Source organism: Oreochromis niloticus, linkage group LG2, assembly GCF_001858045.2.
Source record: "Oreochromis niloticus isolate F11D_XX linkage group LG2, O_niloticus_UMD_NMBU, whole genome shotgun sequence".
Taxonomy (NCBI): Eukaryota; Metazoa; Chordata; class Actinopteri; order Cichliformes; family Cichlidae; genus Oreochromis; species Oreochromis niloticus.
Genome location: NC_031966.2, coordinates 15,595,159 through 15,621,600, shown reverse-complemented (window position 1 = coordinate 15,621,600; position 26,442 = coordinate 15,595,159). Strand labels below are relative to the sequence as shown.

At 38.9% G+C, this 26,442-nt stretch overlaps 4 protein-coding genes and 1 long non-coding RNA gene across 6 annotated transcripts; all 5 read left to right on the top strand.

The window, feature by feature from the left end:
- The first annotated feature begins 324 nt into the window (after nt 1–324).
- On the top strand, nt 325–2,070 carry LOC109203582 (uncharacterized). Its single transcript, XM_019363186.2, has 6 exons — nt 325–421; nt 564–893; nt 979–1,335; nt 1,445–1,555; nt 1,763–1,806; nt 1,907–2,070. Exons 1-6 carry the CDS (start codon nt 352–354, stop codon nt 2,021–2,023), a joined length of 1,029 nt encoding a protein of 342 aa, XP_019218731.1. The 5' UTR covers nt 325–351; the 3' UTR covers nt 2,024–2,070.
- Nucleotides 2,071–10,856: 8,786 nt separating this feature from the next.
- Nucleotides 10,857–14,155, top strand: LOC106097358 (uncharacterized). Its single transcript, XM_019363153.2, has 6 exons — nt 10,857–10,953; nt 11,456–11,785; nt 11,872–12,222; nt 12,332–12,442; nt 12,651–12,694; nt 12,799–14,155. The coding sequence occupies exons 1-6, from the start codon at nt 10,884–10,886 to the stop codon at nt 12,913–12,915; spliced, it is 1,023 nt and encodes a 340-aa protein (XP_019218698.1). The 5' UTR covers nt 10,857–10,883; the 3' UTR covers nt 12,916–14,155.
- Nucleotides 14,156–16,474: 2,319 nt separating this feature from the next.
- On the top strand, nt 16,475–17,637 carry LOC112842367 (uncharacterized). The gene is made up of 4 exons (XM_025898703.1): nt 16,475–16,568; nt 16,706–17,035; nt 17,122–17,476; nt 17,622–17,637. Exons 1-4 carry the CDS (start codon nt 16,490–16,492, stop codon nt 17,635–17,637), a joined length of 780 nt encoding a protein of 259 aa, XP_025754488.1. The 5' UTR covers nt 16,475–16,489.
- A 34-nt stretch (nt 17,638–17,671) lies between these two features.
- On the top strand, nt 17,672–18,272 carry LOC109203580 (uncharacterized). Its single transcript, XR_002063336.2, has 3 exons — nt 17,672–17,742; nt 17,830–17,873; nt 17,975–18,272. It is a non-coding gene; the product is annotated as an uncharacterized LOC109203580 (long non-coding RNA).
- A 3,549-nt stretch (nt 18,273–21,821) lies between these two features.
- LOC100690791 (signal-regulatory protein beta-2) lies at nt 21,822–23,666 on the top strand. Of its 2 annotated transcripts, XM_013267432.3 has the most exons (6): nt 21,822–21,894; nt 21,988–22,311; nt 22,387–22,728; nt 22,814–22,927; nt 23,208–23,251; nt 23,360–23,666. In XM_013267432.3, exons 1-6 carry the CDS (start codon nt 21,852–21,854, stop codon nt 23,471–23,473), a joined length of 981 nt encoding a protein of 326 aa, XP_013122886.2. In that variant the 5' UTR covers nt 21,822–21,851; the 3' UTR covers nt 23,474–23,666. The 2 variants fall into 2 exon arrangements, with proteins under 2 accessions (XP_013122886.2, XP_019218709.2); XM_019363164.2 differs by having other exon boundaries at nt 21,988–22,728.
- The last annotated feature ends 2,776 nt before the right edge of the window (nt 23,667–26,442 follow it).

The window sequence follows — 26,442 nt, the reverse complement described above, 5'->3', positions numbered from 1 at the left end:
CTCCAAGTCAAGATGTCAAATTTCATCAGAAATTCAACATGTTATGTTTTGGGGTTATTTCTTGCACTACATACCACAAACAGCAGTGGTGACTGTTCCACTGTTTATGTCCTTCAGCTGAAAAGAAAAGGAAGGAATACAATAACTAATAACCACCAAGAGAGAAGTAAAAATTTCCCAAATGGTTAATTGCAACAGAATATCAAAGAGGGGTGAAATGATTTACAGAGCCCAGGAGGGGACCAGTGTAACATGAAGGGTACTTTTGAATCTATATGTGTTAACCAATCAGAATCATTTTACAGCCTTGCCTAGCATGATCATCTTGCCTCCTTCACTCACTGAAAGACCATGTTCTCAACAACGAGCAGTGTCATGATGATGGTGCTATGGATTACTTTGCTCTTTCTTCATCAAGGATGTAAGTGCTCTTTAATTTTCTCCACAACTATTCTATGAAGAGAAATTACATGTCAAATAGAAAATATGTGTTGAAAATAAAATGAATTATTTTGCATTTGAACATTTTCACATCATTATTTTTCTGTATTCTCCTAATTCAGATTCTCTGGTTCCAATGAAAATCGTTCAGCTTGGTGAACCAGTAACGTTAACATGTGCTTTACCCAGCAATAAAGAGCTCAGCACTTTGGAAGTCCACTGGTACAAGCAGCGTATCGGGGATGAGCTTAAATTGATTTCAACACTGTATGGAACTACACCACCTCAGTATGGTCCAAAAATAATTAGATCACGATATAACGCATGTAATAAAAAGACTTTTAGCAATCTGACCATTTTGAAGACAGTCCAAGAGGATGAAGGAATCTATCACTGTGGAATCATTGAATGGCTTAATCCTGAATGGAGTGGGACATATTTGTTAGTAAAAGGTAATAAACTGGCATGCTTTCAAAAAATTCTGTTAGTGTGTTGGAGCATGTTTTGACGATTGTCTTTATATTTTTTATTAAACAGGAAACACTCAGAGGGCATCAAACTATACTGTTGTTCAGTGGCCAGCTGTATCAGATCCAGTCAATCCAGCAGACACAACAGCTCTCCAGTGTTCAGTTTTCTCTGACTCTGACAACAACACATATGCAGGGGATCATGATGTGTTCTGGTTCAGAGCTGGTTCAGACAAATCTCATCCTAGCATCATCTACACTGGCAGAAAGAGAAGTAATGAATGTGAAAAACCATCTGACCTTCAGAATAGATGTGTTTATCGCTTCTCTAAGAACATTAACTCCTCTGATGAAGGGACTTACTATTGTGCTGTGGCCACATGTGGGGAGATATTATTTGGAAATGGAACGGATCTGAAACCTGGTATGATTTTTTGTTTACTACTGGAAGTTATACTCAAGGTATGTTGGCAGCATATGAGTGACTTTTTTTGGAAAATTTGATTGAATCTTTCTGGTTGTTTGTTTTGTAGTGCAAAAAACACAGTCGGCATTTATTCAACTGGCCTTAATAATAGTGGGTTTGGTCATTTCTGTCACTGGAAATGTTTTCCTCATCTGCAACCGAAGAGTACAAAATAAAGGTAAGTGTTGTATGATGATTTCCAAAGCTAAGATTGTCCTGTTATTCAAGTAGTGTATCCATTGTTTAAATATGAATATGAATATATATAAAAATGTTTGTGTTATATATTTATATGTTAGGCAATACATTTTGAAATAGTTGCCACATCAAATGCATTTTACTATTTTGTATTTGTCATAATAATTTAATTCATCTTTATGAATAGAAAATGCTATATCGGAAGACCAAATTGACACCTCACACCAACCAGTAAGTAATGAAAATGCTTTTTATTCAATGAAAATATGACTGAAAAGCTCATTAGTATTATTTCAACTGGTTGTTATTATTGCATATCTTTATTACACAGGCTGAAACTGATGGCCATGTAAGCTATGTTGCACTGAACTTCAGTGAAAGAAAAACGAGAAGCACAAGGAAGAGAGACTTTGCTGAGGACAGTGTCTACTCTCAAGTTAAATCCTGATTTCAATACCAAAGTTGAGTTTTGTGTGTTTTGTTCTGTATTTCTTGAAAATACGGAAAAAATATCAAAGAAAAGAAAAGAAAAATCAACACATCAACTTTAAATTTTGCAAAAGAAAACAAACAAACAAAAATCCTCAACCCACTATGCGATTTACTTAATCAGTGAATTGACACTCCTTTTGGAGAGGAAACTTTAGTCCCGCTCACTCCATAGGTAGCTTTCTGACCTTTGTAAAATGGTAAATGGCCTGTATTTATATAGCGCTTTTCTGGTCCCTAAGGACCCCAAAGTGCTTTACATATCCAGTCATTCACCCATTCACACACACATTCACACACTGGTGATGGTAAGCTACGTTGTAGCCACAGCCACCCTGGGGCGCACTGACAGAGGCGAGAGAAATTAAGAGAAATTAAGTTGAGTGCTGCTGAATTAGAAGCTTTTTTGTAAAAACAAATTGTGTTGGTTGGAGATAACTGTAGTGTGAGAAAACACTTGTGCAGACTGACAGTATAAATTCAGGAATGTGAGAGTCAGGATCAACTGTGTTGGTGAGTTTAGCTGAACCGAGCCTTGCAGCCATGTTGTTTGTTATTGCAGTAGCATTGCGTTGTCTGTTTGCCTTTCCAGTTAGGTGAGCTTGACTTTACAATATATTTCCTGCTTTTAATTTTTTTTAAGGTTAGATAATGTTGTTTGTTTCTACCTTAAATAATTGAATGGAAATTTCAATGTGAACTATAGCTTTGTTTGTTTTTTATGCTAGGTTACCTAGTCCCATGTTAGTTTACATGTTAGTGTTATATCATGCACAGCTGCACGGGCTGCCTTGCAATGCATCATCTGTGCTAATAATCATAACAACAACAGCAATAATAATAACAATAATAATGACATGTATTATGATGAATATGACTTGCTTTGAGGGTCCGGAGTCTAGTGACTCCCACTTTATGTTTATGAATATTCATTGATTTTGTTAGTTTTCTAGTTATTTGTTATTATTTCCAGTGTTTAGGTGTTCTCTGTGCCTCCCTTGTGTTTCTTGTGTTGTGTCTAGTCTTCTTGGTTCTATGTTCCCGTTTCCTGTTTTACTTTGGAGAGTCTCGCGTCCTGTGCATCAGTGTATTCTGTTTTGCTTCCACCTGGTCTCATCTTGTCTGATTATTGTGAGCTGTGTTTGAGCTGTGTTCCCTGCCTGTCGGCCATTTCCTCATTTCCCTGTGTGTGATATATAGTGTGTGCAATCGTTGGTAATGTTTTCTATGTTCCTCATGTTCTTTAGTTTAGCTTTTCCCAGTGTAGACTTTTTGTTTGTTTTTCTCAGTTCCTCCATCACCTTTTGTTTTGTAGCTTTTTGTGCAGCCAAGAATAAAGGCTCGTTTTTGATAAAGATCCACCTTCATCTCCATTGTCTGCGTTTGGGTCCAGTTTATATTTGCATCTAGGGATAAATATTTGTATGTTGTATATGTCTTTGTGCCTTGTCTGTGCCATTTCATTACATTTTAGTTTATTTTTTAAATGCTTTATGAAGCAAAGATAGTCCTTACTTTCGATTAAGTCACTAATTAAACTAATCTAAATAATCATAATAAATAATAAATAATAATCTCTATAATAATAAATAATAAACCGATTAAATCTCAACTACCACACTCTCAAACAATGAACTCATATCTTACATGTACAAATGTACAACTAAATACCTTGTTAATCACATAGACTTTCTAAATGGTACTATGAACATGTTATATACTAGTTGCTGGTAGGTCTTGGGCTACACAGGTTGTGCCTTTTGTTAATTGTTCTGTTTATAATTATATCCATAACTTTTAAGGATATAATTTTTAGGCACAGTCAAATTGTCAAAGGTTTCCAGTTCAGAGATCATGGGAATGTTTTTCTTTTTAATTTATATTTTATGTGGTCTTTCTGGCTTCAACAAGTGCCCACTGATTCGTGCTGGGAAGGTTTGTTGTTAATTGGGATCTAGTGCTTCCAAGTTTGAGATGGCTGTATTGGTGCAGCACTTACAGTGATGCAACACTCTACCGGTCTGTTGTGTTTAAAAGATAGCTGACAAATCAATTCAATTTATTTGTATTTATTTAGCATCAAATTACAATAACAGTCACCTCAAGGCAATATGTATTGTAACATGAAGACCCTACAATAATAGAGAGATAAACCCAACAATCAACCTACCCTTTTTGAGAAAGCACTTGGTGACAGAGGGAAGGGAAAACTCCCTTTTTACAGAAGAAACCTTCAGCAGAACCAGATATTCTTTCATCTAAAGACAGAATAAAGAAGATACTGTGGAAGAGAGCAATAGTTTAATAATAACTAATGATTAAATGCAAAATGTTGGTTAAATACTTACATAGTGAGTAAATAGGGTAAGTGAAGAAGAAATACTCTTTGCATCATGGGAGGCCCCAGCAGCCTTTTTTTTTTTTTTTTTTTTAACCTGTCCCGTTTGGTTCTTTTGCCATCAGAATTATTGTCTAAAGGCGAAGAAAGATGCCCAACGGATTTACTTTACCAAATGGACCATCCCAGCCTTGCCGTAATGGTCCATCTGATTCACCTTTTATTGTTTATTTTATTTTCACTTGCTGAATACGGGACAGACTTGACTGGTGGAAAGAAAGGGGAGAAAGAAAGTGGGAAAGAAAAAAAGAAAAAAAAAACCTGAGAAGAGGGACGGGGAAAAAGGGCAAAAAACAAAAACCAACAGAATAAGCAGAAAAAAAAAATACATATCGATCACCTGGATCACCTGTTGAGAAAGAAAAAAGAAAGCAAGCAGAAGAAGACAAGAGTAATAAGATCACAATGATATATGGGAATATGACAGTAAATACTAAATATTAAACATTATGGTGCAGCACGTAAGATCGACAGCGCACAGTGTGCTTTGAGGTAGGAGCCAAAAAGGGTGTAGTTAGTGTGTGTGAGGCCCCGTGTGTACACCTGTGAGCATGAACGCGCTTGTTTTTAAAAGGTTCCTTCATGTAATGATCTGCTAGAGGGTGTGGGGGGCCACAGCCCCAACCTCCAGGGCATGAAGCAGGTATGGAGGAGATCAAAACTCCAGAAATCCAGAGGCCCCCAGAACACAAGAGACCAAGGAAGACCAACAGAGGGGCAGCCGCGCCACTATCCCAGAAAGAGCTGAGGAGAGTCCCAGATGAGGGGTCACTCACCAGCCGCGGAGCAGAAGCCAGGGGGGGTTGCAGTGACGTGCCCGTGAGCTCCGCCGGCAGCCAGCTGTGCCTGAGTGACCGAGCCCCGGGCCGAGAGGCCGAGGGCACCCCATCCCCGAAGTGGCCCGAGCGAGCCCCAGGCTCCATGCCCCGATAAGCAGCCGCCAAGGAGTGAGCCGGTGGGTACCTGGGCGCCCACCCCCGGACACAAAGAACCACCAACGCACCGATGTCTGAGGGCATCTGCCACCGGCAGGGGAAGTGGTGGGGGGAGATGGGCCTCCAAACCTTGGAGGGCCTGAGATGTCCCCAGAGAGGTGGCGTCTGATACCCAACCTGACATATAGACACAGACAAACAGGCACAGATACAAACATCTATTCCCACCCTCATGCTCTCAACACTCACCCAACGTGGAGACAGACATAGAGAGACACTGTACACACAATCACACTCCCCAAGCGTACTCTAAGCCCCGGGTCTAGGTACCCTTGCCCCTGGAGGGGGAAACTGCGCCCAGACCCAGGTGGTGTTACCCTTTTCCCTGCAGTGGGGAGAAGCAGACCGCCCCGACTCCGCAGCAGCAGGGAGGCCCCACATTCCAGACCCCAGTCGGACGGCCAACTCCTCCTCCTAGCCCCCCCCGCTCCAGCAGGCCGCAGAGAACGGGGGTGTAGGAAGACTCCAAACCTCCCTCCACCCGCTCATATGTAGTGATGATGTATGTGTGTTCTAAGGTGCATTTAAAACCCAGGAGGGCATGGAGCTACCTGCCAGAGCAGCAGGTAAGCGTATAGCCCCTCCTGCTAGCCCTCAATGTCTACGTGTATTTAAAATTGAGAGGTGGGCAGCGACGCCAGGGGTGAGGTGTACACCCTGATGGTGATTGGAATCCGTGTAGCGTGCCCACCCCCAAGATCCTATATGTATGTGTAATGAGAGTGTGAGTAATGTGAATGTCTAAGTTGTGGGATAAAATTGAGGCAGAGGCAGCCAGAAGGGGACAGAGGGGGGGATGTCTCCTCTGCACCCTGGTGACACACCCCTACCCCAAGGCCCTGCATGTGTGGGTGATTGTGGTGGAGCGGGAAGAGGGAGGCAGCTGGAGATGGGGAGGGAAGGAAGGGAGGGGCAAGTGACCCCTCCCTGGGGTCAGCTCCCCCGCTGACCCCAGTAGGCACCCCCATACTCTGCAACCCGCCGGGGAAAGGGGGGCCCAGGCCCATCCAGACCGGGGCCCAGTGGAGCAGCGCCTCCCGGCCCCACAGAGCCCGGGACAGTCCACCTGACCCCACCACAGAGAAAACTGCACCCACCCCATCATCCACTCATCTTCCAGACTACACAAGACAATAGACGCCCAGGCTGAGATCTTCCTCCACCTCTCCTGTATCTCCCCCTCCTGCAGAGAGAGTTCCTGAAGAGAGGAAGGCTCCTGCAGGATGTGACAACCTCCCCCACCAGTTGAAGAGCCCCCCAGGTGGTTCGATGCACAGGCGGCACCCTGCGCCAGGACTGGGCCCCCATACACCCACCCGCCCACAACCCCGGCAACACACTAACCAGGACCCAAGCCCCTGAGGCTTGGCCAGGGCCCCAGCCCAGAGACGGAGTGCCCCCAGAACCTCACGCCCATCCCGGACCCACCCAGGGGCAGCCAGGCTACCAGGTCAGTAACCCACGTCCGTCAGCACAGACCCTCCCCTAGCCCTGCTGCACGCAGCCACGAGGAAACCGTCACCTAAGAGCCAACAGAGGCCCTAATTGGCCATGACCGCTACCCCGGGTTGAGCCCCCCAAGGAAGATGCTCCCGGGTTGAGCCCCCCGATGCCCTAAGCCTGTCCCTACCCCCACACCAATCACAACAGTGAAGGTGGGACCAAACTAAGACCCCCCACCCCCACTAGGTGATGGAGCTGATCAAAGGAGCCCAGAGCGATTGATCTGATGTGGTGGCAGAGGCTGTATCAAGACTAATGTGATCTAATAGATAATTTCTATATTGGTTAGAATTAAGATTATTTTTATTTTTCCAGTTCATGAGGACTGTTTTCTTGGCTATGCATAGGGCAGTGAAAACCATATGGGCTATATTCTTTTCCGGAGTGACATTATCTAAGCTGCCCAACAAACATACTAAAGGGGAAGTTGGAATGTTACATTTCAGACACTTTGATAAGTCTTCACATATCTCACGCCAAAACTTCTGAACTGGTGGAAAGAACCAAAGTGCGTGGATATAATTGTCCGGTGAATTGGTTTGGCAGTGTGAGCAGTTGTTGGTAGACGTAAAGCCCATCTTGAACATCCGATGACCTGTATAGTGCACTCTATGTAGTATTTTGTATTGAATTAATTGAAGACTAGGATTTCTAATTAGATGAAAAGTTTTTAAGCAAATCTGAGACCAGAAGTTTTGGTCAAAGTTAACTGATAAATCCGCTTCCCATTTTGCAATAGGAAGTGATATTGATTCATCTGTTTTAGAAAGCATTCTGTATATTTTGGATAGTAATTTGGGGGTTTTAAGAGTAAGAAATTGAACCACACTTGGTGGTGTTTGTAGTTCAACTTGACCCGGTTTAAATCTCTTTTTTACTATGGATTTAATTTGTTGATATTGAGGCCCCAGCAGCCTAAGCCCATTGTAATGTAAGTAAGGTAGGACTGAGGGTTACATGATCCAGACCTAACTATATACTTCTAGTTATATCTTAAAAGAAGAGTGCATGTCTGTCTCCTGAATCAGGAGGCTTGTTTAACAAAAAAAGGGGCATGAAAGCTAAAGGCTGATTCCCATTCTACTTTTAGGTAAGTAAGTAAGCCAGCAGTCAGAAACCAAGCAAACCATAAAAGTAAAGTTTGTCAATTTACTGTCAATCTACATTGTAGCTGAGGCCTTGGAAACTTCCAAGCAAAGACTCACAGCATTGACCAGCATCTCAAAGGGATATAGCAGCTTTACTTCATGGAATCATCAAAGGTGTACTCTCAGTGGCAGGGGAAGAATATATGAACAGCACCACAAAGCTGTGTCCTTCCAGAGCGATACTGGAAGGACACAACCCACAAAGGCAATGCTCAGTGGCTAGTGGATCTAAGAGCAGACCACAGCAACGAATCTCAACAGGGTCCAGTAAGCATCACAGTACCAGACATTTAAGAAGGAAGCGTTTCCAGTATAAAGAGCTGGACAGTACCAGGCCCTGACATGATTCACACCTACTGGCTGAAGAAGCTGACTGCACTCCATGAGCGTCTGGCAGCACAAATGAACCAGCTGCTAGTCAATGAGACACACCCAGAATGGCTAGCTCAGGGGTCGGCAACCTTTAACACCCAAAGAGCCATTTGGACCCGGTTTCCATGTAAAAGAAAACACTGGGAGCCGCAAATACTTTTTGATATATAAAATGAAGATAACACTGTAAATATTGTTTTTTTTTACCTTTATGCTTTGTTTAATCAATTAAAGTGTGTTGCTTATGAAATCCATGAAGTGCTAAAGAGAAAATTACATTTTATTTATGTAATGAACACATTTTGAACATTTTGAACTCTTAAAAATAATAAAAAATAAATAAAAAAAATAATAATATAAGAGAAACACGCTGAGTTGAAGGCGTCTTTCAAATGAATTAAAAAACTGAACTTAAATTATCCATGTAGCAAACAAAAAATATTGTGAGGGGTCATCCTTATCTTGCCTTTGGGCTTTTGGAGCATGTACCGGAGCCCGGAGGTACATGACTGACGATTGGTAGTCTACAGTGGGATTCAGCGCTCCTATTGGGCCAGAGTCTACAGTGTCTACGGTCACTGTAGACTTCGGGCCAATGAAAAGACGTAACTGTCTACGGTCACCGTAGACTTTGCACTACCGTAGACTCGACCTGAAGAATATTGATGCTGGCTTGTTATTAATCTCCGGCTCTCTGTTATTAATCTCTGGCTCTCTTCCACAGCATGTCTTTTATCTTGTCTTCCTCTCTCAACCTAACCGGTTGCAGCAGATGGCCGCCCCTCCCTGAGCCTGGATCTGCAGGAGGTTTCTTCCTGTTAAAAAGGGAGTTTTTCCTTCCCACTGTCGCCAAAGTGCTTGCTCATAGGGGGTCATATGATTGTTGGGTTTTTCTCTGTATGTATTATTGTAGGGTCTTTACCTTACAACATGCCTTGGGGCGACTGTTGTGATTTGGCACTGTATAAATAAAACTGAATTGAACCGAATTGAATTAAATTGATTCTAGGAGACAGGCAGTTAATCTAGGAGAGCTGGGCAGGGTTATAGAAGGTCCTTATCCATCAGCAGGACTGGTATCTACTCTTTTGTGCAAGGACAAACAGGATCCACCACTGGTGACCTGTGCTTTTTACATGTGGGAGCAGGTTCACCCTGAGCACATGTAAGAGATGCAAAAGGGTCTGGAGAAGCCATGGAAAACATTCCTGTAATATCATTTAGCATGACCAGTTTGTTGTTGGTTCACTGGTGGTCTGAGGAAGGAAATCCGTGGAAAAATTCACAGACCTCAAAGTGATAGGCAACAGTACCCTTACTGCAATTAGATGTCCTTGGATCCACTGACAGACTCTATTCTGGTGCAGTGGGTGGTGGGTTCCTCCTGCTGTATGAGAGTACATGGCCTCATGTTGCAAGAGTATGCAGGCAAGTCCTGGAGGATAAAGGAACTTAATGGGCCCCATGCTCAAGTCATCTACACTCATTAGAACAACTCTGGGACATTATATTTCAGTCCATCTGACACCAGCAGGTTGCACCTCAGACTGCTCAGGAGCTCAGTGATGCCCTGATCCTGATCTGATTGAGGTCTGATATGTTTTCAAAGTGCCTCTCTGACGTTTGTGAGCAGTGTACAATTGTTGAGGATTATCTTGCAATCTGAAATAGGGGACATGAAATCAGTCCATGCTGTGCGGAGTTTGCTCAGGCTAATAAAGAAAAACTGTCTTAGAACATAATGATTTGATTTCATGACTTAGGTCATCATATACCATATCTTTGTATAGAGGTTTTGATATTCTTTATACAGCCAGCTGATCTAAAGAAGACATGCCATTTTGATTGAGAAAGTTAAACAGTGTATACCAGCTAAGGTCTTGGAGGTAACATTATTCTGTCTTTACCTCTAGCTCCACCATGGGGTTAACATGGGTGACATTTAATGCAAGTGCTGATTGGTTTGTTATGAAAAAAGCAAAAACATATAAATAAATAAAGTTGCACATTAGTTGGGCAAAAGCCTTCGCTTCATCCTGTGCGCCAGCTTTTCTCCAAGTCAAGATGTCAAATTTCATCAGAAATTCAACATGTTATGTTTTGGGGTTATTTCTTGCACTACATACCACAAACAGCAGTGGTGACTGTTCCACTGTTTATGTCCTTCAGCTGAAAAGAAAAGGAAGGAATACAATAACTAATAACCACCAAGAGAGAAGTAAAAATTTCCCAAATGGTTAATTGCAACAGAATATCAAAGAGGGGTGAAATGATTTACAGAGCCCAGGAGGGGACCAGTGTAACATGAAGGGTACTTTTGAATCTATATGTGTTAACCAATCAGAATCATTTTACAGCCTTGCCTAGCATGATCATCTTGCCTCCTTCACTCACTGAAAGACCATGTTCTCAACAACGAGCAGTGTCATGATGATGGTGCTATGGATTACTTTGCTCTTTCTTCATCAAGGATGTAAGTGCTCTTTAATTTTCTCCACAACTATTCTATGAATTTCAATTCAATTCAATTCAATTCAATTCAATTTTATTTATATAGCGCCAAATCACAACAAAAGTCGCCTCAAGGCGCTTTATATTGTACAGTAGATAGCACAATAATAAATACAGAGAAAAACCCAACAATCATATGACCCCCTATGAGCAAGCACTTTGGCGACAGTGGGAAGGAAAAACTCCCTTTTAACAGGAAGAAACCTCCGGCAGAACCAGGCTCAGGGAGGGGCGGCCATCTGCTGCGACCGGTTGGGGTGAAAGAAGGAAAACAGGATGAAAGACATGCTGTGGAAGAGAGACAGAGATTAATAACAGATATGATTCGATGCAGAGAGGTCTATTAGCACATAGTGAGTGAGAGAAATTACATGTCAAATAGAAAATATGTGTTGAAAATAAAATGAATTATTTTGCATTTGAACATTTTCACATCATTATTTTTCTGTATTCTCCTAATTCAGATTCTCTGGTTCCAATGAAAATCGTTCAGCTTGGTGAACCAGTAACGTTAACATGTGCTTTACCCAGCAATAAAGAGCTCAGCACTTTGGAAGTCCACTGGTACAAGCAGAGTATCGGGGATGGGCTCAAATTGATTTCAACACTGTATGGAACTAGACTACCTCAGTATGGTCAAGAAATATTTAGATCAAGATATAACGCATGTAATACAAAAACTTTTAGCAATCTGACCATTTTGAAGACAGTCCAAGAGGATGAAGGAATCTATCACTGTGGAATCATTGAATGGCATAATCCTGAATGGAGTGGGACATATTTGTTAGTAAAAGGTGATAAACTGGCATACTTTCAAAAAATTGTGTTAGTGTGTTGGAGCATGTTTTGACGATTGTCTTTATATTTTTTTATTAAACAGGAAACACTCAGAGGGCATCAAACTATACTGTTGTTCAGTGGCCAGCTGTATCAGATCCAGTCAATCCAGCAGACACAACAGCTCTCCAGTGTTCAGTTTTCTCTGACTCTGACAACAACACATATGCAGGGGATCATGATGTGTTCTGGTTCAGAGCTGGTTCAGACAAATCTCATCCTAGCATCATCTACACTGGCAGAAAGAGAAGTAATGAATGTGAAAAACCATCTGACCTTCAGAATAGATGTGTTTATCGCTTCTCTAAGAACATCAGCTCCTCTGATGAAGGGACTTACTATTGTGCTGTGGCCACATGTGGGGAGATATTATTTGGAAATGGAACCGAACCTGGTATGATTTTTTGTTTACTACTGGAAGTTATACTCAAGGTATGTTGGCAGCATATGAGTGACTTTTTTTGGAAAATTTGATTGAATCTTTCTGGTTGTTTGTTTTGTAGTGCAAAAAACACAGTCGGCATTTATTCAACTGGCCTTAATAATAGTGGGTTTGGTCATTTCTGTCACTGGAAATGTTTTCCTCATCTGCAACCGAAGAGTACAAAATAAAGGTAAGTGTTGTATGATGATTTCCAAAGCTAAGATTGTTCTGTTATTCAAGTAGTGTATCCATTGTTTAAATATGAATATGAATATATATAAAAATGTTTTGTGTTATATATTTATATGTTAGGCAATACATTTTGAAATAGTTGCCACATCAAATGCATTTTACTATTTTGTATTTGTCTTAATAATTTAATTCATCTTTATAAATAGAAAATGCTATATCAGAAGATCACATTGACACCTCACACCAACCAGTAAGTAATGAAAATGCTTGTTATTCAATTAAAATATGACTGAAAAGCTCATTATTATTATTTCAATTGCCTGTTATTATTGTTATTATATCTTTATTACACAGGCCGAAACTGATGGCCATGTAAGCTATGTTGCACTGAACTTCAGTGAAAGGAAATCGAGAAGCACAAGGAAGAAAGACTTTGCTGAGGACAGTGTCTACTCTCAAGTTAAATCCTGATTTCAATACCAAAGTTGAGTTTTGTGTGTTTTGTTCTGTATTTCTTGGGAAAAAAAACAGAAAATAAAAGAAAATACGGAAAAAATATCAAAGAAAAGAAAAGAAAAATCAACACATCAACTTTAAATTTTGCAAAAGAAAAAACAAAAAAAATCCTCAACCCACTATGCGATTTACTTAATCAGTGAATTCACACTCCTTTCGGAGAGGAAACTTTAGTCCTGCTCACTCCATAGGTAGCTTTCTGACCTTTGTAAGAGAAATTAAGTTGAGTGCTGCTGAATTAGAAGCTTTTTTGTAAAAACAAATTGTGTTGGTTGGAGATAACTGTAGTGTGAGAAAACACTTGTGCAGACTGACAGTATAAATTCAGGAATGTGAGAGTCAGGATCAACTGTGTTGGTGAGTTTAGCTGAACCGAGCCTTGCAGCCATGTTGTTTGTTATTGCAGTAGCATTGCGTTGCCTGTTTGCCTTTCCTGTTAGGTGAGCTTGACTTTACAATATATTTCCTGCTTTTAATTTTTTTTAAGGTTAGATAATGTAGTTTGTTTCTACCTTAAATAATTGAATGGAAATTTCAATGTGAATTATAGCTTTGTTTGTTTTTATGCTAGGTTACCTAGTCCCATGTTAGTTTACATGTTAGTGTTATATCATGCATAGCTGCACGGGCTGCCTTGCAATGCATCATCTGTGATAATAATCATAACAACAACAACAGCAATAATAATAACAATAATAATGACATGTATTATGATGAATATGACTTGCTTTGAGGGTCCGGAGTCTAGTGACTCCCACTTTATGTTTATGAATATTCATTGATTTTGTTAGTTTTCTAGTTATTTGTTATTATTTCCAGTGTTTAGGTGTTCTCTGTGTCTCCCTTGTGTTCCTTGTGTTGTGTCTAGTCTTCTTGGTTCTGTGTTCCTGTTTCCCGTTTTACTTTGGAGAGTCTCGCGTCCTGTGCATCAGTGTATTCTGTTTTGCTTCCACCTGGTCTCATCTTGTCTGATTATTGTGAACTACGTTCCCTGCCTGTCGGCCATTTCCTTGTTTCCCTGTGTGTGATATATAGTGTGTGCAATCGTTGGTAATGTTTTCTATGTTCCTCATGTTCTTTAGTTTAGCTTTTCCCAGTGTAGATTTTTGTTTGTTTTTCTCAGTTCCTCCGTTGCCTTTTGTTTTGTAGCTTTTTGTGCAGCCAAGAATAAAGGCTCGTTTTTGTTAAAGATCCACCTTCATCTCCATTGTCTGCGTTTGGGTCCAGTTTATGTTTGCATCTAGGGATAAATATTTTTATGTTGTATATGTCTTTGTGCCTTGTCTGTGTCATTTCATTACATTTTAGTTTCTTTTTTAAATGCTTTATGAAGCAAAAATAGTCCTTACTTTCGATTAAGTCACTAATTAAACTAATCTAAATAATAATAATAAATAACAAATAATAATCTAAATAAACATAAAATATAGAGTTAGTATAAAACTGATAAAATCTCAACTACCACACTCTCAAACAATGAACTCATATCTTACATGTACAAATGTACAACTAAATACCTTGTTAATCACATAGACTTTCTAAATTGTATTATGAACATGTTATATACTAGTTGCTGGTAGGTCTTGGGCTACACAGGTTGTGCCTTTTGTTAATTGTTCTGTTTATAATTATATCCATAACTTTTAAGGATATAATTTTTAGGCACAGTCAAATTGTCAAAGGTTTCCAGTTCAGAGATCATGGGAATGTTTTTCTTTTTAATTTATATTTTATGTGGTCTTTCTGGCTTCAACAAGTGCCCACTGATTCGTGCTGGGAAGGTTTGTTGTTAATTGGGATCTAGTGCTTCAGTCTGAGATGGCTGTATTGGTGCAGCACTTACAGTGATGCAACACTCTACTGGTCTGTTGTGTTTAAGAGATAGCTGACAAATCAATTCAATTTATTTATTTATTTAGCACCAAATTACAATAACAGTCACCTCAAAGCAATTTGTTTTGTAACGTGAAGACCCTACAATAATAGAGAGATAACCCCAACAATCAACCTACCCTTTTTGAGTAAGCACTTGGTGACAGAGGGAAGGGAAAACTCCCTTTTTACAGACGAAACCTTCAGCAGAACCAGATATTCTTTCATCTAAAGACAGAATAAAGGAGATACTGTGGAAGAGAGCAATAGTTTAATAATAACTAATGATTAAATGCAAAATGTCGTTTAAATACTTACATAGTGAGTAAATAGGGTAAGTGAAGAAGAAATACTCTTTGCGTCATGGGAGGCCCCAGCAGCCTAAGCCCATTGCAATGTAAGTAAGGGAGGACTCAGGGTTACATGATCCAGTCCTAACTATATACTTTTAGTTATATCTTAAAAGAAGAGTGCATGTCTGTCTCCTGAATCAGGAGGCTTGTTTAACAAAAAAAGGGGCATGAAAGCTAAAGGCTGATTCCCATTCTACTTTTAGGTAAGTAAGCCAGCAGTCAGAGACCAAGCAAACTATTAAAGTAAAGTTTGTCAATTTACTGTCAATCTACATTGTAGCTGAGGCCTTGGAAACTTCCAAGCAAAGACTCACAGCATTGACCAGCATCTCAAAGCGATATAGCAGCTTTACTTCATGGAATCATCAAAGGTGTACTCTCAGTGGCAGGGGAACAATATATGAACAGCACCACCAAGGCTGTGTCCTTCCAGAGCGATACTAGAAGGATACAACCCACAAAGGCAATACTCAGTGGCTAGTGGATCTAAGAGCAGACCACAGTAACGAATCTCAACAGGAGAAGAAGGAAGGAAGGAGGTGATGGCTGTAGTGATAGATGTAGGTATACTAAATGACAGGAACAACATCTGAGATCTCAGTCCAGAATAGTTGTTTAGAATTACAATAGGGCTGTAACATGAAAAGCACTGTAAATACTTTCCAGATGCACTGATATGCCCAAAACTCGAGGGGTCTTGAGGTTATCTACAGTATGAGGTGTCAAAGATGCATCATTGTAAGATCTTGCACCACCTCGGCTGCAGGAAGAAAATGACAACTAACTTCTGATGGCATTTTTCTGCCTTTGCCTCTAGCTCCACCATCGGGTCAATTCAGGTGACATTTAGTACAACTGCTGATTGGTTTGACATGAAATTTACTACAAAAATTGCACATTACTTCTGATTGTTGAAAAAGCTGAACCATCTCCTCTGGCCATGGGTTCAACTTGGGTTTTTTTTTAACAAAATGTAAAATTTTTATCTGGAATGCAACATTATGTATTTTGGATATTTCTTGCAGTACATACCACGAACAGTAGAGACTGACACTTGCTGTTTATGTGCTTGAAATCCAAGGACAGGGTAAATTATGAAGTAGAGACTGAAAATAATAAAAAGACAAAGGTAAAAAGTGAATAACCTGGACTCTACAACAAAAAGAAAGGTGAAATCTTTTATTGTCCCCAAGATGAAGCTAGTTCAGGAGGAGGCAGACTTTTGACTCTGTTCTGTGTTAACCAATCAGAATCATTTTACAGTCTTACTTAACATGATCATCTTGCCTCCTTCACACACTAAAATGCCTGCAAAGTTCTCAACAACGAGCAGTGTCATAATGATGGTGCTATGGATTACGTTGCTTTTTCTTCACCAGGGATGTAAGTGCCCTTTAGTTTCCTCCAAAAATGTTCTATGTAGAGAAATTATATGTGAAATAGATATGTTGAAAATAAAATAAATTATTTTGTATTTGAACATTTTCACATCATTATTTTTTTGTTTTCTCTTAATTCAGATTCTCTGGTTCCAATGAAAATCGTTCAGCTTGGTGAACCAGTAACGTTAACATGTGCTTTGCCCAGCAATAAAGAGCTCAGCACTTTGGAAGTCCACTGGTACAAGCAGAGTATCGGGGATGAGCTTAAATTGATTTCAACACTGTATGGAACTACACCACCTCAGTATGGTCAAGAAATATTTAAATCACGATATGACGCATGTAATACAAAAACTTTTAGCAATCTGACCATTTGGAAGACAGTCCAAGAGGATGAAGGAATCTATCACTGTGGAATCATTGAATGGCATAATCCTGAATGGAGTGGGACATATTTGTTAGTGAAAAGTAATAAACTGGCATACTTTCAAAAAATTGTGTTAGTGTGTTGGAGCATGTTTTGACGATTGTCTTTATATTTTTTTATTAAACAGGAAACACTCAGAGGGCATCAAACTATACTGTTGTTCAGTGGCCAGCTGTATCAGATCCAGTCAATCCAGCAGACACAACAGCTCTCCAGTGTTCAGTCTTCTCTGACTCTGACAACAACACATGTGCAGGGGATCATGATGTGTTCTGGTTCAGAGCTGGTTCAGACAAATCTCATCCAAGCATCATCTACACTGGCAGAAAGAGAAGTAATGAATGTGAAAAACCATCTGACCTTCAGAATAGATGTGTTTATCGCTTCTCTAAGAACATTAACTCCTCTGATGAAGGGACTTACTATTGTGCTGTGGCCACATGTGGGGAGATATTATTTGGAAATGGAACTACACAAGATGTGCAAGGTATATGCACCACTAGTTTTTATCATTATTATTATTATTATTATCATTGTTATTATTTCACATTCACTGTACCCTCAAACATCTCTTATTTTAAGCCACATCTTACACATCTTTTCTTTCCACTTTTAATATTGTTTCAGAAAGCAACCTGGCTAGAGCTGGCAAATACAATTATTTTTCTACTGTGCCTTGTCTTGCTTCTGATTGTTATTATGGTTCTCATTTACATGATCTGGAAAAATAACAGCAATCATTGCAAAGGTAATTATAGTTATTCATATTCCTCAATGAAACAAACATGAATTAAGCTTGTTTTGTTGTAATGACTATCTGTATTCTTTATTCAAGCTGCTGTCCTGCAGAACAACTTCAGCTATCAAAAAATACAACAGGTAAAGTTCTTAATGCTATAAATTTGATCATAATTTAGAATTTTCTGTTATCGATTTTACGTGTTTTGATATTTATATTTTTATTTACTCTATTTTCCTAGAATATGAATACGTGGATGTTTTCTGGTGTTGTCTTTACCGTGATGAAAGCTGACAGATGTACAAAAAACAACACAAAAGCAGAAAAGAGGCAGCATATCTACATGGCTGCCAAGGCTTTTGGGCTGAATTAGGTCTACTTATCACTCCTTGGTATGTTCTTCTGTTCATGTTATTATCAGTGTTTAATACAGCAGCAGTTTGGTCATGAATGGCTGTTGTTTTACTCTGTCTTTTGTCTCATTTAGATTATTGCACAAGCACATCAAAACTATGTACTGGATTGAAAATCACATAAGAAGTCAGGATGTCTACCAAATGGGAATTTAAATATGTTCATATGTATACCAGTGGAGTGTGTCAATATTTGTACTAGAATAAAGAACTCTGCAACAGTGAACTGTAAATAATACTTTTATTACATTATATGTAATCATGTAGGAATTTTCACCATTTTGCTGCAGTCTTGTAATAAATTGTATTAATAAATATTTTATTTCCTAATTGTGTGTCGGCATGTCCCACTGAAGTTTTAATAGAGCACCAGCTCTCCCACAAAATGGTAAAATGGCCTGTATTTGTATAGCTTTACTAGTCCCTAAGGACCCCAAAGCGCTTTACACATCCAGTCATCCACCCATTCACACACATATTCACACACTGGTGATGGCAAGCTACATTGTAGCCACAGCCACCCTGGGGCGCACTGACAGAGGCGAGGCTGCCGGACACTGGCGCCACCGGGCCCTCTGACCACCACCAGTAGGCAACAGGTGAAGTGTCTTGCCCAAGGACACAACGACCGAGACTGTCCAAGCCGGGGCTCGAACCGGCAACCATCCGATTACAAGGCGAACTCCCAACTCTTGAGCCACGATCGCTCAAGGTGAGCACCAATTTTTAGAAAACAGAAAACATTTACACAGGGAAATGGATTTCTAACATTAACCCAAACTATCTTACTGTAAATTAACACACATTAAAAAGTAGCTCACAAGGTAGAGGTCATCATAACTGAAAGATTCTTAGTTCAATCCCCTGGCTACCAGTGTATTTTGGGGCAAAACGGTGAGCCCTAATGCATTTATCGGAGTGTTAATATGTTTAAATATAAACTAGAAAGAACTTAGCCATAGAAAACATGAATGTATATCTTCCATTCTACATTACAATAAAAAATCTAGAGTTGGGTGCACACATTTTCATTTATTTTTGATTTTTTTCTAATACACACAAGTTAAAAATCTACATAGAGACTCAAATATATATACAACCACAACTACATCTTTATTATGAACTTTAAATAAACAAGTTCAGAATTTAAACATAATATCAATAATAATAACAGTAATAATCCCAGCATTCCTAAGAATTTAGGAAGGTTTCAAGGATGAGCTGAACTGGGAGGTATAGACCTACGTGATGTGCTGTGGAATGTCTTTGTCTCTGTGCTTTTGTCAGTTCATATATAAGACTCTAGGCCGGCGGCCCATCTTCAGAGATGACTTTGGCATTTGACCAGAGCGCTCTCTCCATGTTGCAACATGTGATTAGACCACTTCTAACATGCTCATTGGGTGTTTGCAGTTTATTTTAAATTTCCATGACAAATCCCAAACTATAACAACACAAAATGCTAAAAAAAAAATGAGAAATATTTTGTCACAATAGATTTTTCCATGTCAGACTCATTAAAGCAGACAACAATCTGCTTTAATGATGGACTTATCTGTTTTTCTGCAAAGGGCCATCTGCAGTGCATTGCTTTATTTTATCCACATACACAATTCTCTGAACAGAGAATAAGGCAACGATGTTAAATTTACTGAGATCATCAGGGAATTTTTGGAGTCAAAGTTGATCAATACCTAGGTCTGTAATCTGTTTTACACCATCATGGGCAACAAATCATAACTTGTGAATAACAGTTATGGTTAATCTTTTTACACAGGTGTGGTTGCTTCTCTCTGTAAGCTAGTCATAGGCGCATTATTACTAGCAAAGCCAAAAAACATACATGTAATTTCTCCAGAGATGCCCTTCATAACTGCAGAATGTCAAAGCAGCCTTGGTATGCAGCTGCATTTTAGCAAGCTGAAAGGAGAGGCTGCACCTCTCACCTTTGTAGGGAATTCTAATGTCAACAACCAGGCAGGTGGAAGATGTACATTTCTAGCTAATGATTGTTTTCACACTGAAATAGTTGTGCTTAATGAAATGTTGGAATAGGATGGATCCAGATCATCCCGCTATAAAATGTCATCTTTAACAGAATCATGAGTGTTGAAAGAGAAAGTCCATTTCTGATTTTATTGTCAATTGTGCTATAAACTGTCAAGATTAAGCACTTAAAATCAGAGGGCGAGGTACATTTTTATCTCTACCAGGTATAACAAGAATTTCGCAGAGGCAGGCAATATTCAACAGCATTGGGGAGAATGCTGGTTCTTCAGATAATGGAATTAGAAAATTTGTTAGTCTATTGATTAAGTTTGTTCTTAGTTTAATAAGGACAATCTGTAATCACTCATTTGCCTGCTTTCCTCAGTATTCAGTTGGTAGTCTGTTCCTTACATCTCTACTTTCCCACAGTGTCAAAATCAATAATGACATCATTACACAAGTCCAATCATCTTCTTGTTGGCCTTCTTTGAGCCAATCAGCCACTTTGCATCCTTTAAATTGTGGTCATTCTCCCTTTAAGACTCTCATTTGTGGCATGAGTTCCATCCGACCCTCCATCTTTAACTACACCACCACTAGCATCTAGAATCAGTGGCTCCTGTACTAAATGTTATTGCTGCTGGAATTTCATTCTGCTATGATGAGTCATCAGAGTGTAATCAGCAAAAATACATTCATTAATTTCTCAATAAATCATGTGAAATTGATTTATTGCTCATCTGTCAATTTTTAAGAAGTTCAGAATCAAAGGAAACAGCTGAAGTTGCGGGTATCTGACACTGATGCACCTTTGACACCTTTTCGGTGAGGTGTTTTGGGAACATTGTATATAAGATCGATTCCTGACACAGTTTATAAACAGTAGAAAATAGATGTAGGAATTTAAGAAACCTTACAATTTGAGATCTCAAAGCAGTTTGCAAGTTACAAATAAATTATGGCCATTTAGAGTGTATTGAATACATTTAAAAGCTAATGATTGAAAGATTCAGAAATCCTTTCTGTTTGTGTTTTTTTTTTCTATTTCCCATTTCTCTGTATGACTTCTACCCCCGTATTTCAGTTCAGAGGAAGTCCATATGGTGCACTTTTGAAAGAGGGTTTGGTCAGTGCCTTATTAAGAAAAACTGTCTTGACAAATAATGATTTGATTTCATGACTACTATCATGATACATGATACCACAGTGGCACTGGCGTTTAGGTTTTCTGGATCCAGCTGATGTGAAAGAAGTCTTTCTACTTTAATTGAGGAAGGATAATCACAGCTAAAATCTTGCAGTTGCCATTATACTGTCTTTACCTCTAGCTCCACCATGGGGTAAATCTGGGTGATATTTAATGCAACTGATGAATCGTGTGCCATGAAATTTGGCTACATTTTGCTACAAAATTTCACTTTAGTTGGAAAAAGGACATTGGCTCTGCTAGTTCTTTGTGTCCTTTTGTAGGCAAAATATAATCTGAAATGTAAAATGTAATGCATTTCTGAACATCTGAACAGTTGAAAGCGTGATATGTGATAGGTGATATGCTTTACAAAGCCCAGGATGAGACCAATGTGACAGGAAGTGTATTTTTGAGTCCTTTCAGTGTTAACCAATCAGATACATTTTACCGTCTGACCTAATACAATCATGCCGCCTCTTTCACTCACTAAAACACCAGTGAAGTCCTGAACGAGGAGCAGTGTCAAGATGATCGTCTTATGGATGACATTGTTTGTTCTTGGTCAAGGATGTAAGGGTTTTTTTGTTATATGGAAAAATTTTTGTTTCTTGATTGTTACATGAAAAAAAGCTTTTTCCATTTTTATTTTTTTTCTTCTTTCAGATTCTCTGGTTTCAGTGAAAACAGTTCAACTTGGTGAACCAGTGACCTTAACATGTGCTTTACCCGAAGGGCTCCAGAGTGGAGAAGTCCACTGGTACAAGCAGAATCACGGGGATACCCTAAAGTTAATTATGACATCGTTTAAATCTACACCACCAGAGTATGGTCCTGCATTTTCTAAATCAAGATTTAAGGTAGATAAAGATAACAATTTCAGCAATGTGACCATTTTGAAGACCGTCCAAGAGGACGAGGGAATCTATCACTGTGGGCTCACAGAGTGGATTAGGACTAACTGGAGTGGCACATATTTGTTTGTAAAAGGTAAGTGTACATCCTCATTTACAATTTTTTTGAGCTACTATGACAGCGTAATGTCTTTGCATTTTTATTTCACAGGAAACAATCAGAAAACATCAGTAGTTGTTCAACAGCTGATAGGATCAAATCCACTCCATCCAGGAGAGACACTGACTCTCCAGTGTTCATTCTTTGACTCTGTCAACAAGACGTGTCCAGGAGGTCTCAGGGTTCTCTGGGTCAGAGAGTCACAAAAATCTCATCCAGTCATCTACGGTAATATAAATACACATAATGAATGTGAGAAAAGATCTGATACTCAGGAGAGATGTGTTTATCGCTTCTCTAAGAACGTCAGCTCCTCGGATGCTGGGACTTACTACTGTGCTGTGGCCACATGTGGGGAGATATTATTTGGAAATGGAACTACACTGAAACTTGGTAATATTCAGTACTGGTTGTTATGCTTCAAATATGTTAAAATATGAGTGATGAGAATTTTTTTTTATTTGTTTGTTTTTCATAGAGCAAGCCAAAAAATTGGAGTTACTTCAAATGGCCTTAATAGTCTTTTTGGCCATTTCTGTCATTGGGAATATTTTCCTCATTTGCAAACGAAGAATATGTACACCAATTAAAGGTAAGAGCTACAGGTTTCCAAAATTATGAGAACAAAATTATCCCATTACACTTAAATAATTTAAAGACTAATCATTTATGTAAAATAAATCCATGGGGGAGACAGTCATTGTATACACTGCAAATATTATTAACACTCCATGGTGGTTATTTTTCCTATGTTAATTATTTGAATAATATACTTCTATCAGTGCATTTTATGGTTATGACATATTCAGAAGTAAATTGCATATTAAGTGTAGTAATATATATTTGTTACTATAATCTCATGTTTATAGCAGAAAGTGCAATAACTGAAGCACAAAATGATGCCTTACACCAACTGGTAAGTAATAAAAAATATTGGTGTTTAGTTAAAATGTCTGAAAAGTTAGTATAACCATCTAAACCAGATTATTGAACATTTGTTTTGTCCGTTGTACTTACAATGCAGACCGAAGCTGACGAAGAACTAAACTATGCTGCACTAAATTTCTCTGAAAGAAAAACTCGAGGAAGAAAGAAGCGAGAGCCCGCTGAGGAGAGCGTCTACTCTCAAGTTAAATGATAGAACTGAAATTTCAAGTGAGCCTGACATCCTGTTACAGAACCTGTGTTTGAAACTCTTTGATTTTACGCTTTTTAACTTAAAGGTCTGTTTTTTACTTATTATATTTGGACTCTCAAAGCCTGTAACATAGTTTTGTTGCATTTTTTGTCATCCCTGATTGAACTGTATGAACTTGTCATCCTTTCTGCAATAAATCAAAATTACATTTAATTCTCCTGATGCTTTTTATGTTTATTTATTGATATCTAGTTATAAAAGGTATAATGCAGTGACTCACCATTAATCTGGGTTCAGGTCATTTGTGGGTTTAATCAAGCAGGGAGAACAAAAAATCAAAGAAAAAGTTGTATACAGGTCAAAGGTTGTGATGCTATGCAAAAATGGAGACTATTTAGATGTAATGAATTGCTTTCTTCAGTGACTAAGTAAGTAACATACTATATTACTTTTAAGAAAAGTAGTAAGTAATGTGTAATACATTCACTTTTTTTTGCATAACAATCCCAACACTGACACAAGCATTGTGTGCTATGAACTCATAAAATCCTTACTAACTAAGCTTGCAAGCTTCATGTCCAAATATGATTGCTTTTAGCTCGAGAAGACTACTATGGCAGAGGCCAAAATGCTAAGGCTGAGATTTTAAAGCACCACAAACCAATTATAGATGACTACATGCATTATTTATATAGTTTGCATGTACCAAGTTCACAGTTTTTTGCAACAATTCTCATCTTAGTCAGCCTACCTACTGTTCATAATGATTGGGCAAATTACTTTGAAAAAGTAATCAGTTATAGTTACTAGTTACTCCTTCAAAAAAGTAATTGTAAATTAATTAATTACTACGAAAAGTAATTATTGCGTTACTAAAAAAAAATGTTTAATTAACAGACAGGCTGATCACATGACTGTCAACACGTGAGTTAATTAAAACATTGTGTGCTGAACTGCAGAGTGGCAACCAGAGGAGGACCTGCCTCTGCAGCAGATTGTGTAATTAATACAAGCACACACAGACAGACATGCACAGAGGAGAGGAGCAACAGAGAAACTAGAAAATCATAAATGTAAAAATTATGCACTGAACCCAAGTCCCCAAGTCAGCTCATTCCCCCAAAGCCAGCACAGGAGGACTGGAGGACCATGACACAAAACGTAAAAGTAATTTCCAATTATTGCAAATGTTTGATTTTAAATCTTGCTTTTAAGCTGACCTAAACATACCATTTAATAGGTGTAGGGGGCAGTTACTTTGGGCCTGGTAGGTTTGGATAGATTTTTTTCTTTAATAAATAAAATCATGATTAAAAATTTTGTATTTACTCTGGTTATCTTTGTCCAGTTTCAAAATGTGTCCCTTTCTTCATTAAGGCGTTCATTGTTAATGTACTAGAAATGTCCTAAAAAAGTTATTAAAAGTTTATTTACACTGCACTCCTCTACATGTTAGCTAAGCTGATTAGTGAGGGAAAACTTACCTGCTGAGAGGACAAATTAGGGTAATTTGGTCCTCTCTTTCACTGCCTCTGTTTATACAGACATCTGGACATGTCTATAACAATTTAACAATATCATAATTGATATAAGGGGAGTGAAAGCAGAGCCAGAGGCAGCTTGACTACCAGCCTAATCTCTCTTCAGTGTCCCCACTGAGAGCATGTTTATTCACAATGTATATCATCATCAGAATCAGAATACTTTATTAATCCCAAAGGAAATTAAGTGGTTACAGTTGCTCCAAGACAATAGCTCTAACAGACTGGATTAGATCAAATTATAAAACACAATATATTACAAAGTTAAGGAATATAAGAAATAACTCTAATATATACAAAAAGTTCAATCATAAATATCCAGAATATTACAGAGGTGAAATATATATGGTTGACAACTGTAAAACTTTGTTGATTTTACTACAGAGCATGTGCAAAAATGTGTAACTATTGCACTGTGTACTGTGCATTAGATGGAGGAGTTGTACAGGGAGATTAGTGGTGCATTTGGTTAATCTCAGTCTCTCACTGAACGTGCTCCTGTGACCTGCCAGCACATAATGGAGTGGGTGGGAGGTATTGTCCAGCATTGTTCTTTTTTCTGACTACATCCACCTCTTTAGGGGAGTCCAACTCCGTCCCCACAACATTACTGGCCTTAGAGATCAGTTTATTGAGTCTGTTGGCATCTGCGACCCTCAACCTGCTACCCCAGCATGCAACAGCATAGAGGATGGGACTAGTCACAACAGACTCATAAAAAAACATTGGGCATTGTCATGTGTATTCCGAGCAGGGGCGGATCTAGAAGGGTGGCATGGGGTGGCAAGTGCCACCCTAAAATGATCCCTTGCCACCCCAAGTGCCACCCCAGTTTTGCATATGACAGTGTTGTTTATTAAAATAAGATAGCATTAACAGTTTGAGCGTAGTTACAGTCAACAGTGAATATAAATGCTAAAACTTATATTGCATAGTGTTCCCCCCCTCCACCATTAACAAATGGTTCAGCCCATAGCAGGACCGGCTTTTTTCTTGTTTTCAGTAGCAAGCGATGCTTATGATTGTGCCAGAGCACATTTTGAACAACACCATGGGAATTTCGGATTTTACACATTTGGTTGGATGTTACACTCTGGAAATGGAAGGAAGGTGAGTGTTATTAACCCTCTGTGGTCCACGGACACGTTGCACCTCCAAATCACATGACTATTTTAAGCTGACACAGCAACAAGCTGCAGCCACGCTGAGTCTCTATTTCAGCCCACATTGAAAGTTCTGACTTCAAAGTTTTTAAATTTTAATTACAGGCCAGTAAATCCAGAGTTATGATAATATATATAAGCCACGCTTTTTTCTAAATACTGTCGTCACATTTTTGTGTGTGTGTATGTTTCAAGCGTTTTCTAAGGACAGCGCGAAAACAGTAAAGAAAGAAAAAAAGCCACCTCTTTCCTATCGGTGGAAAAA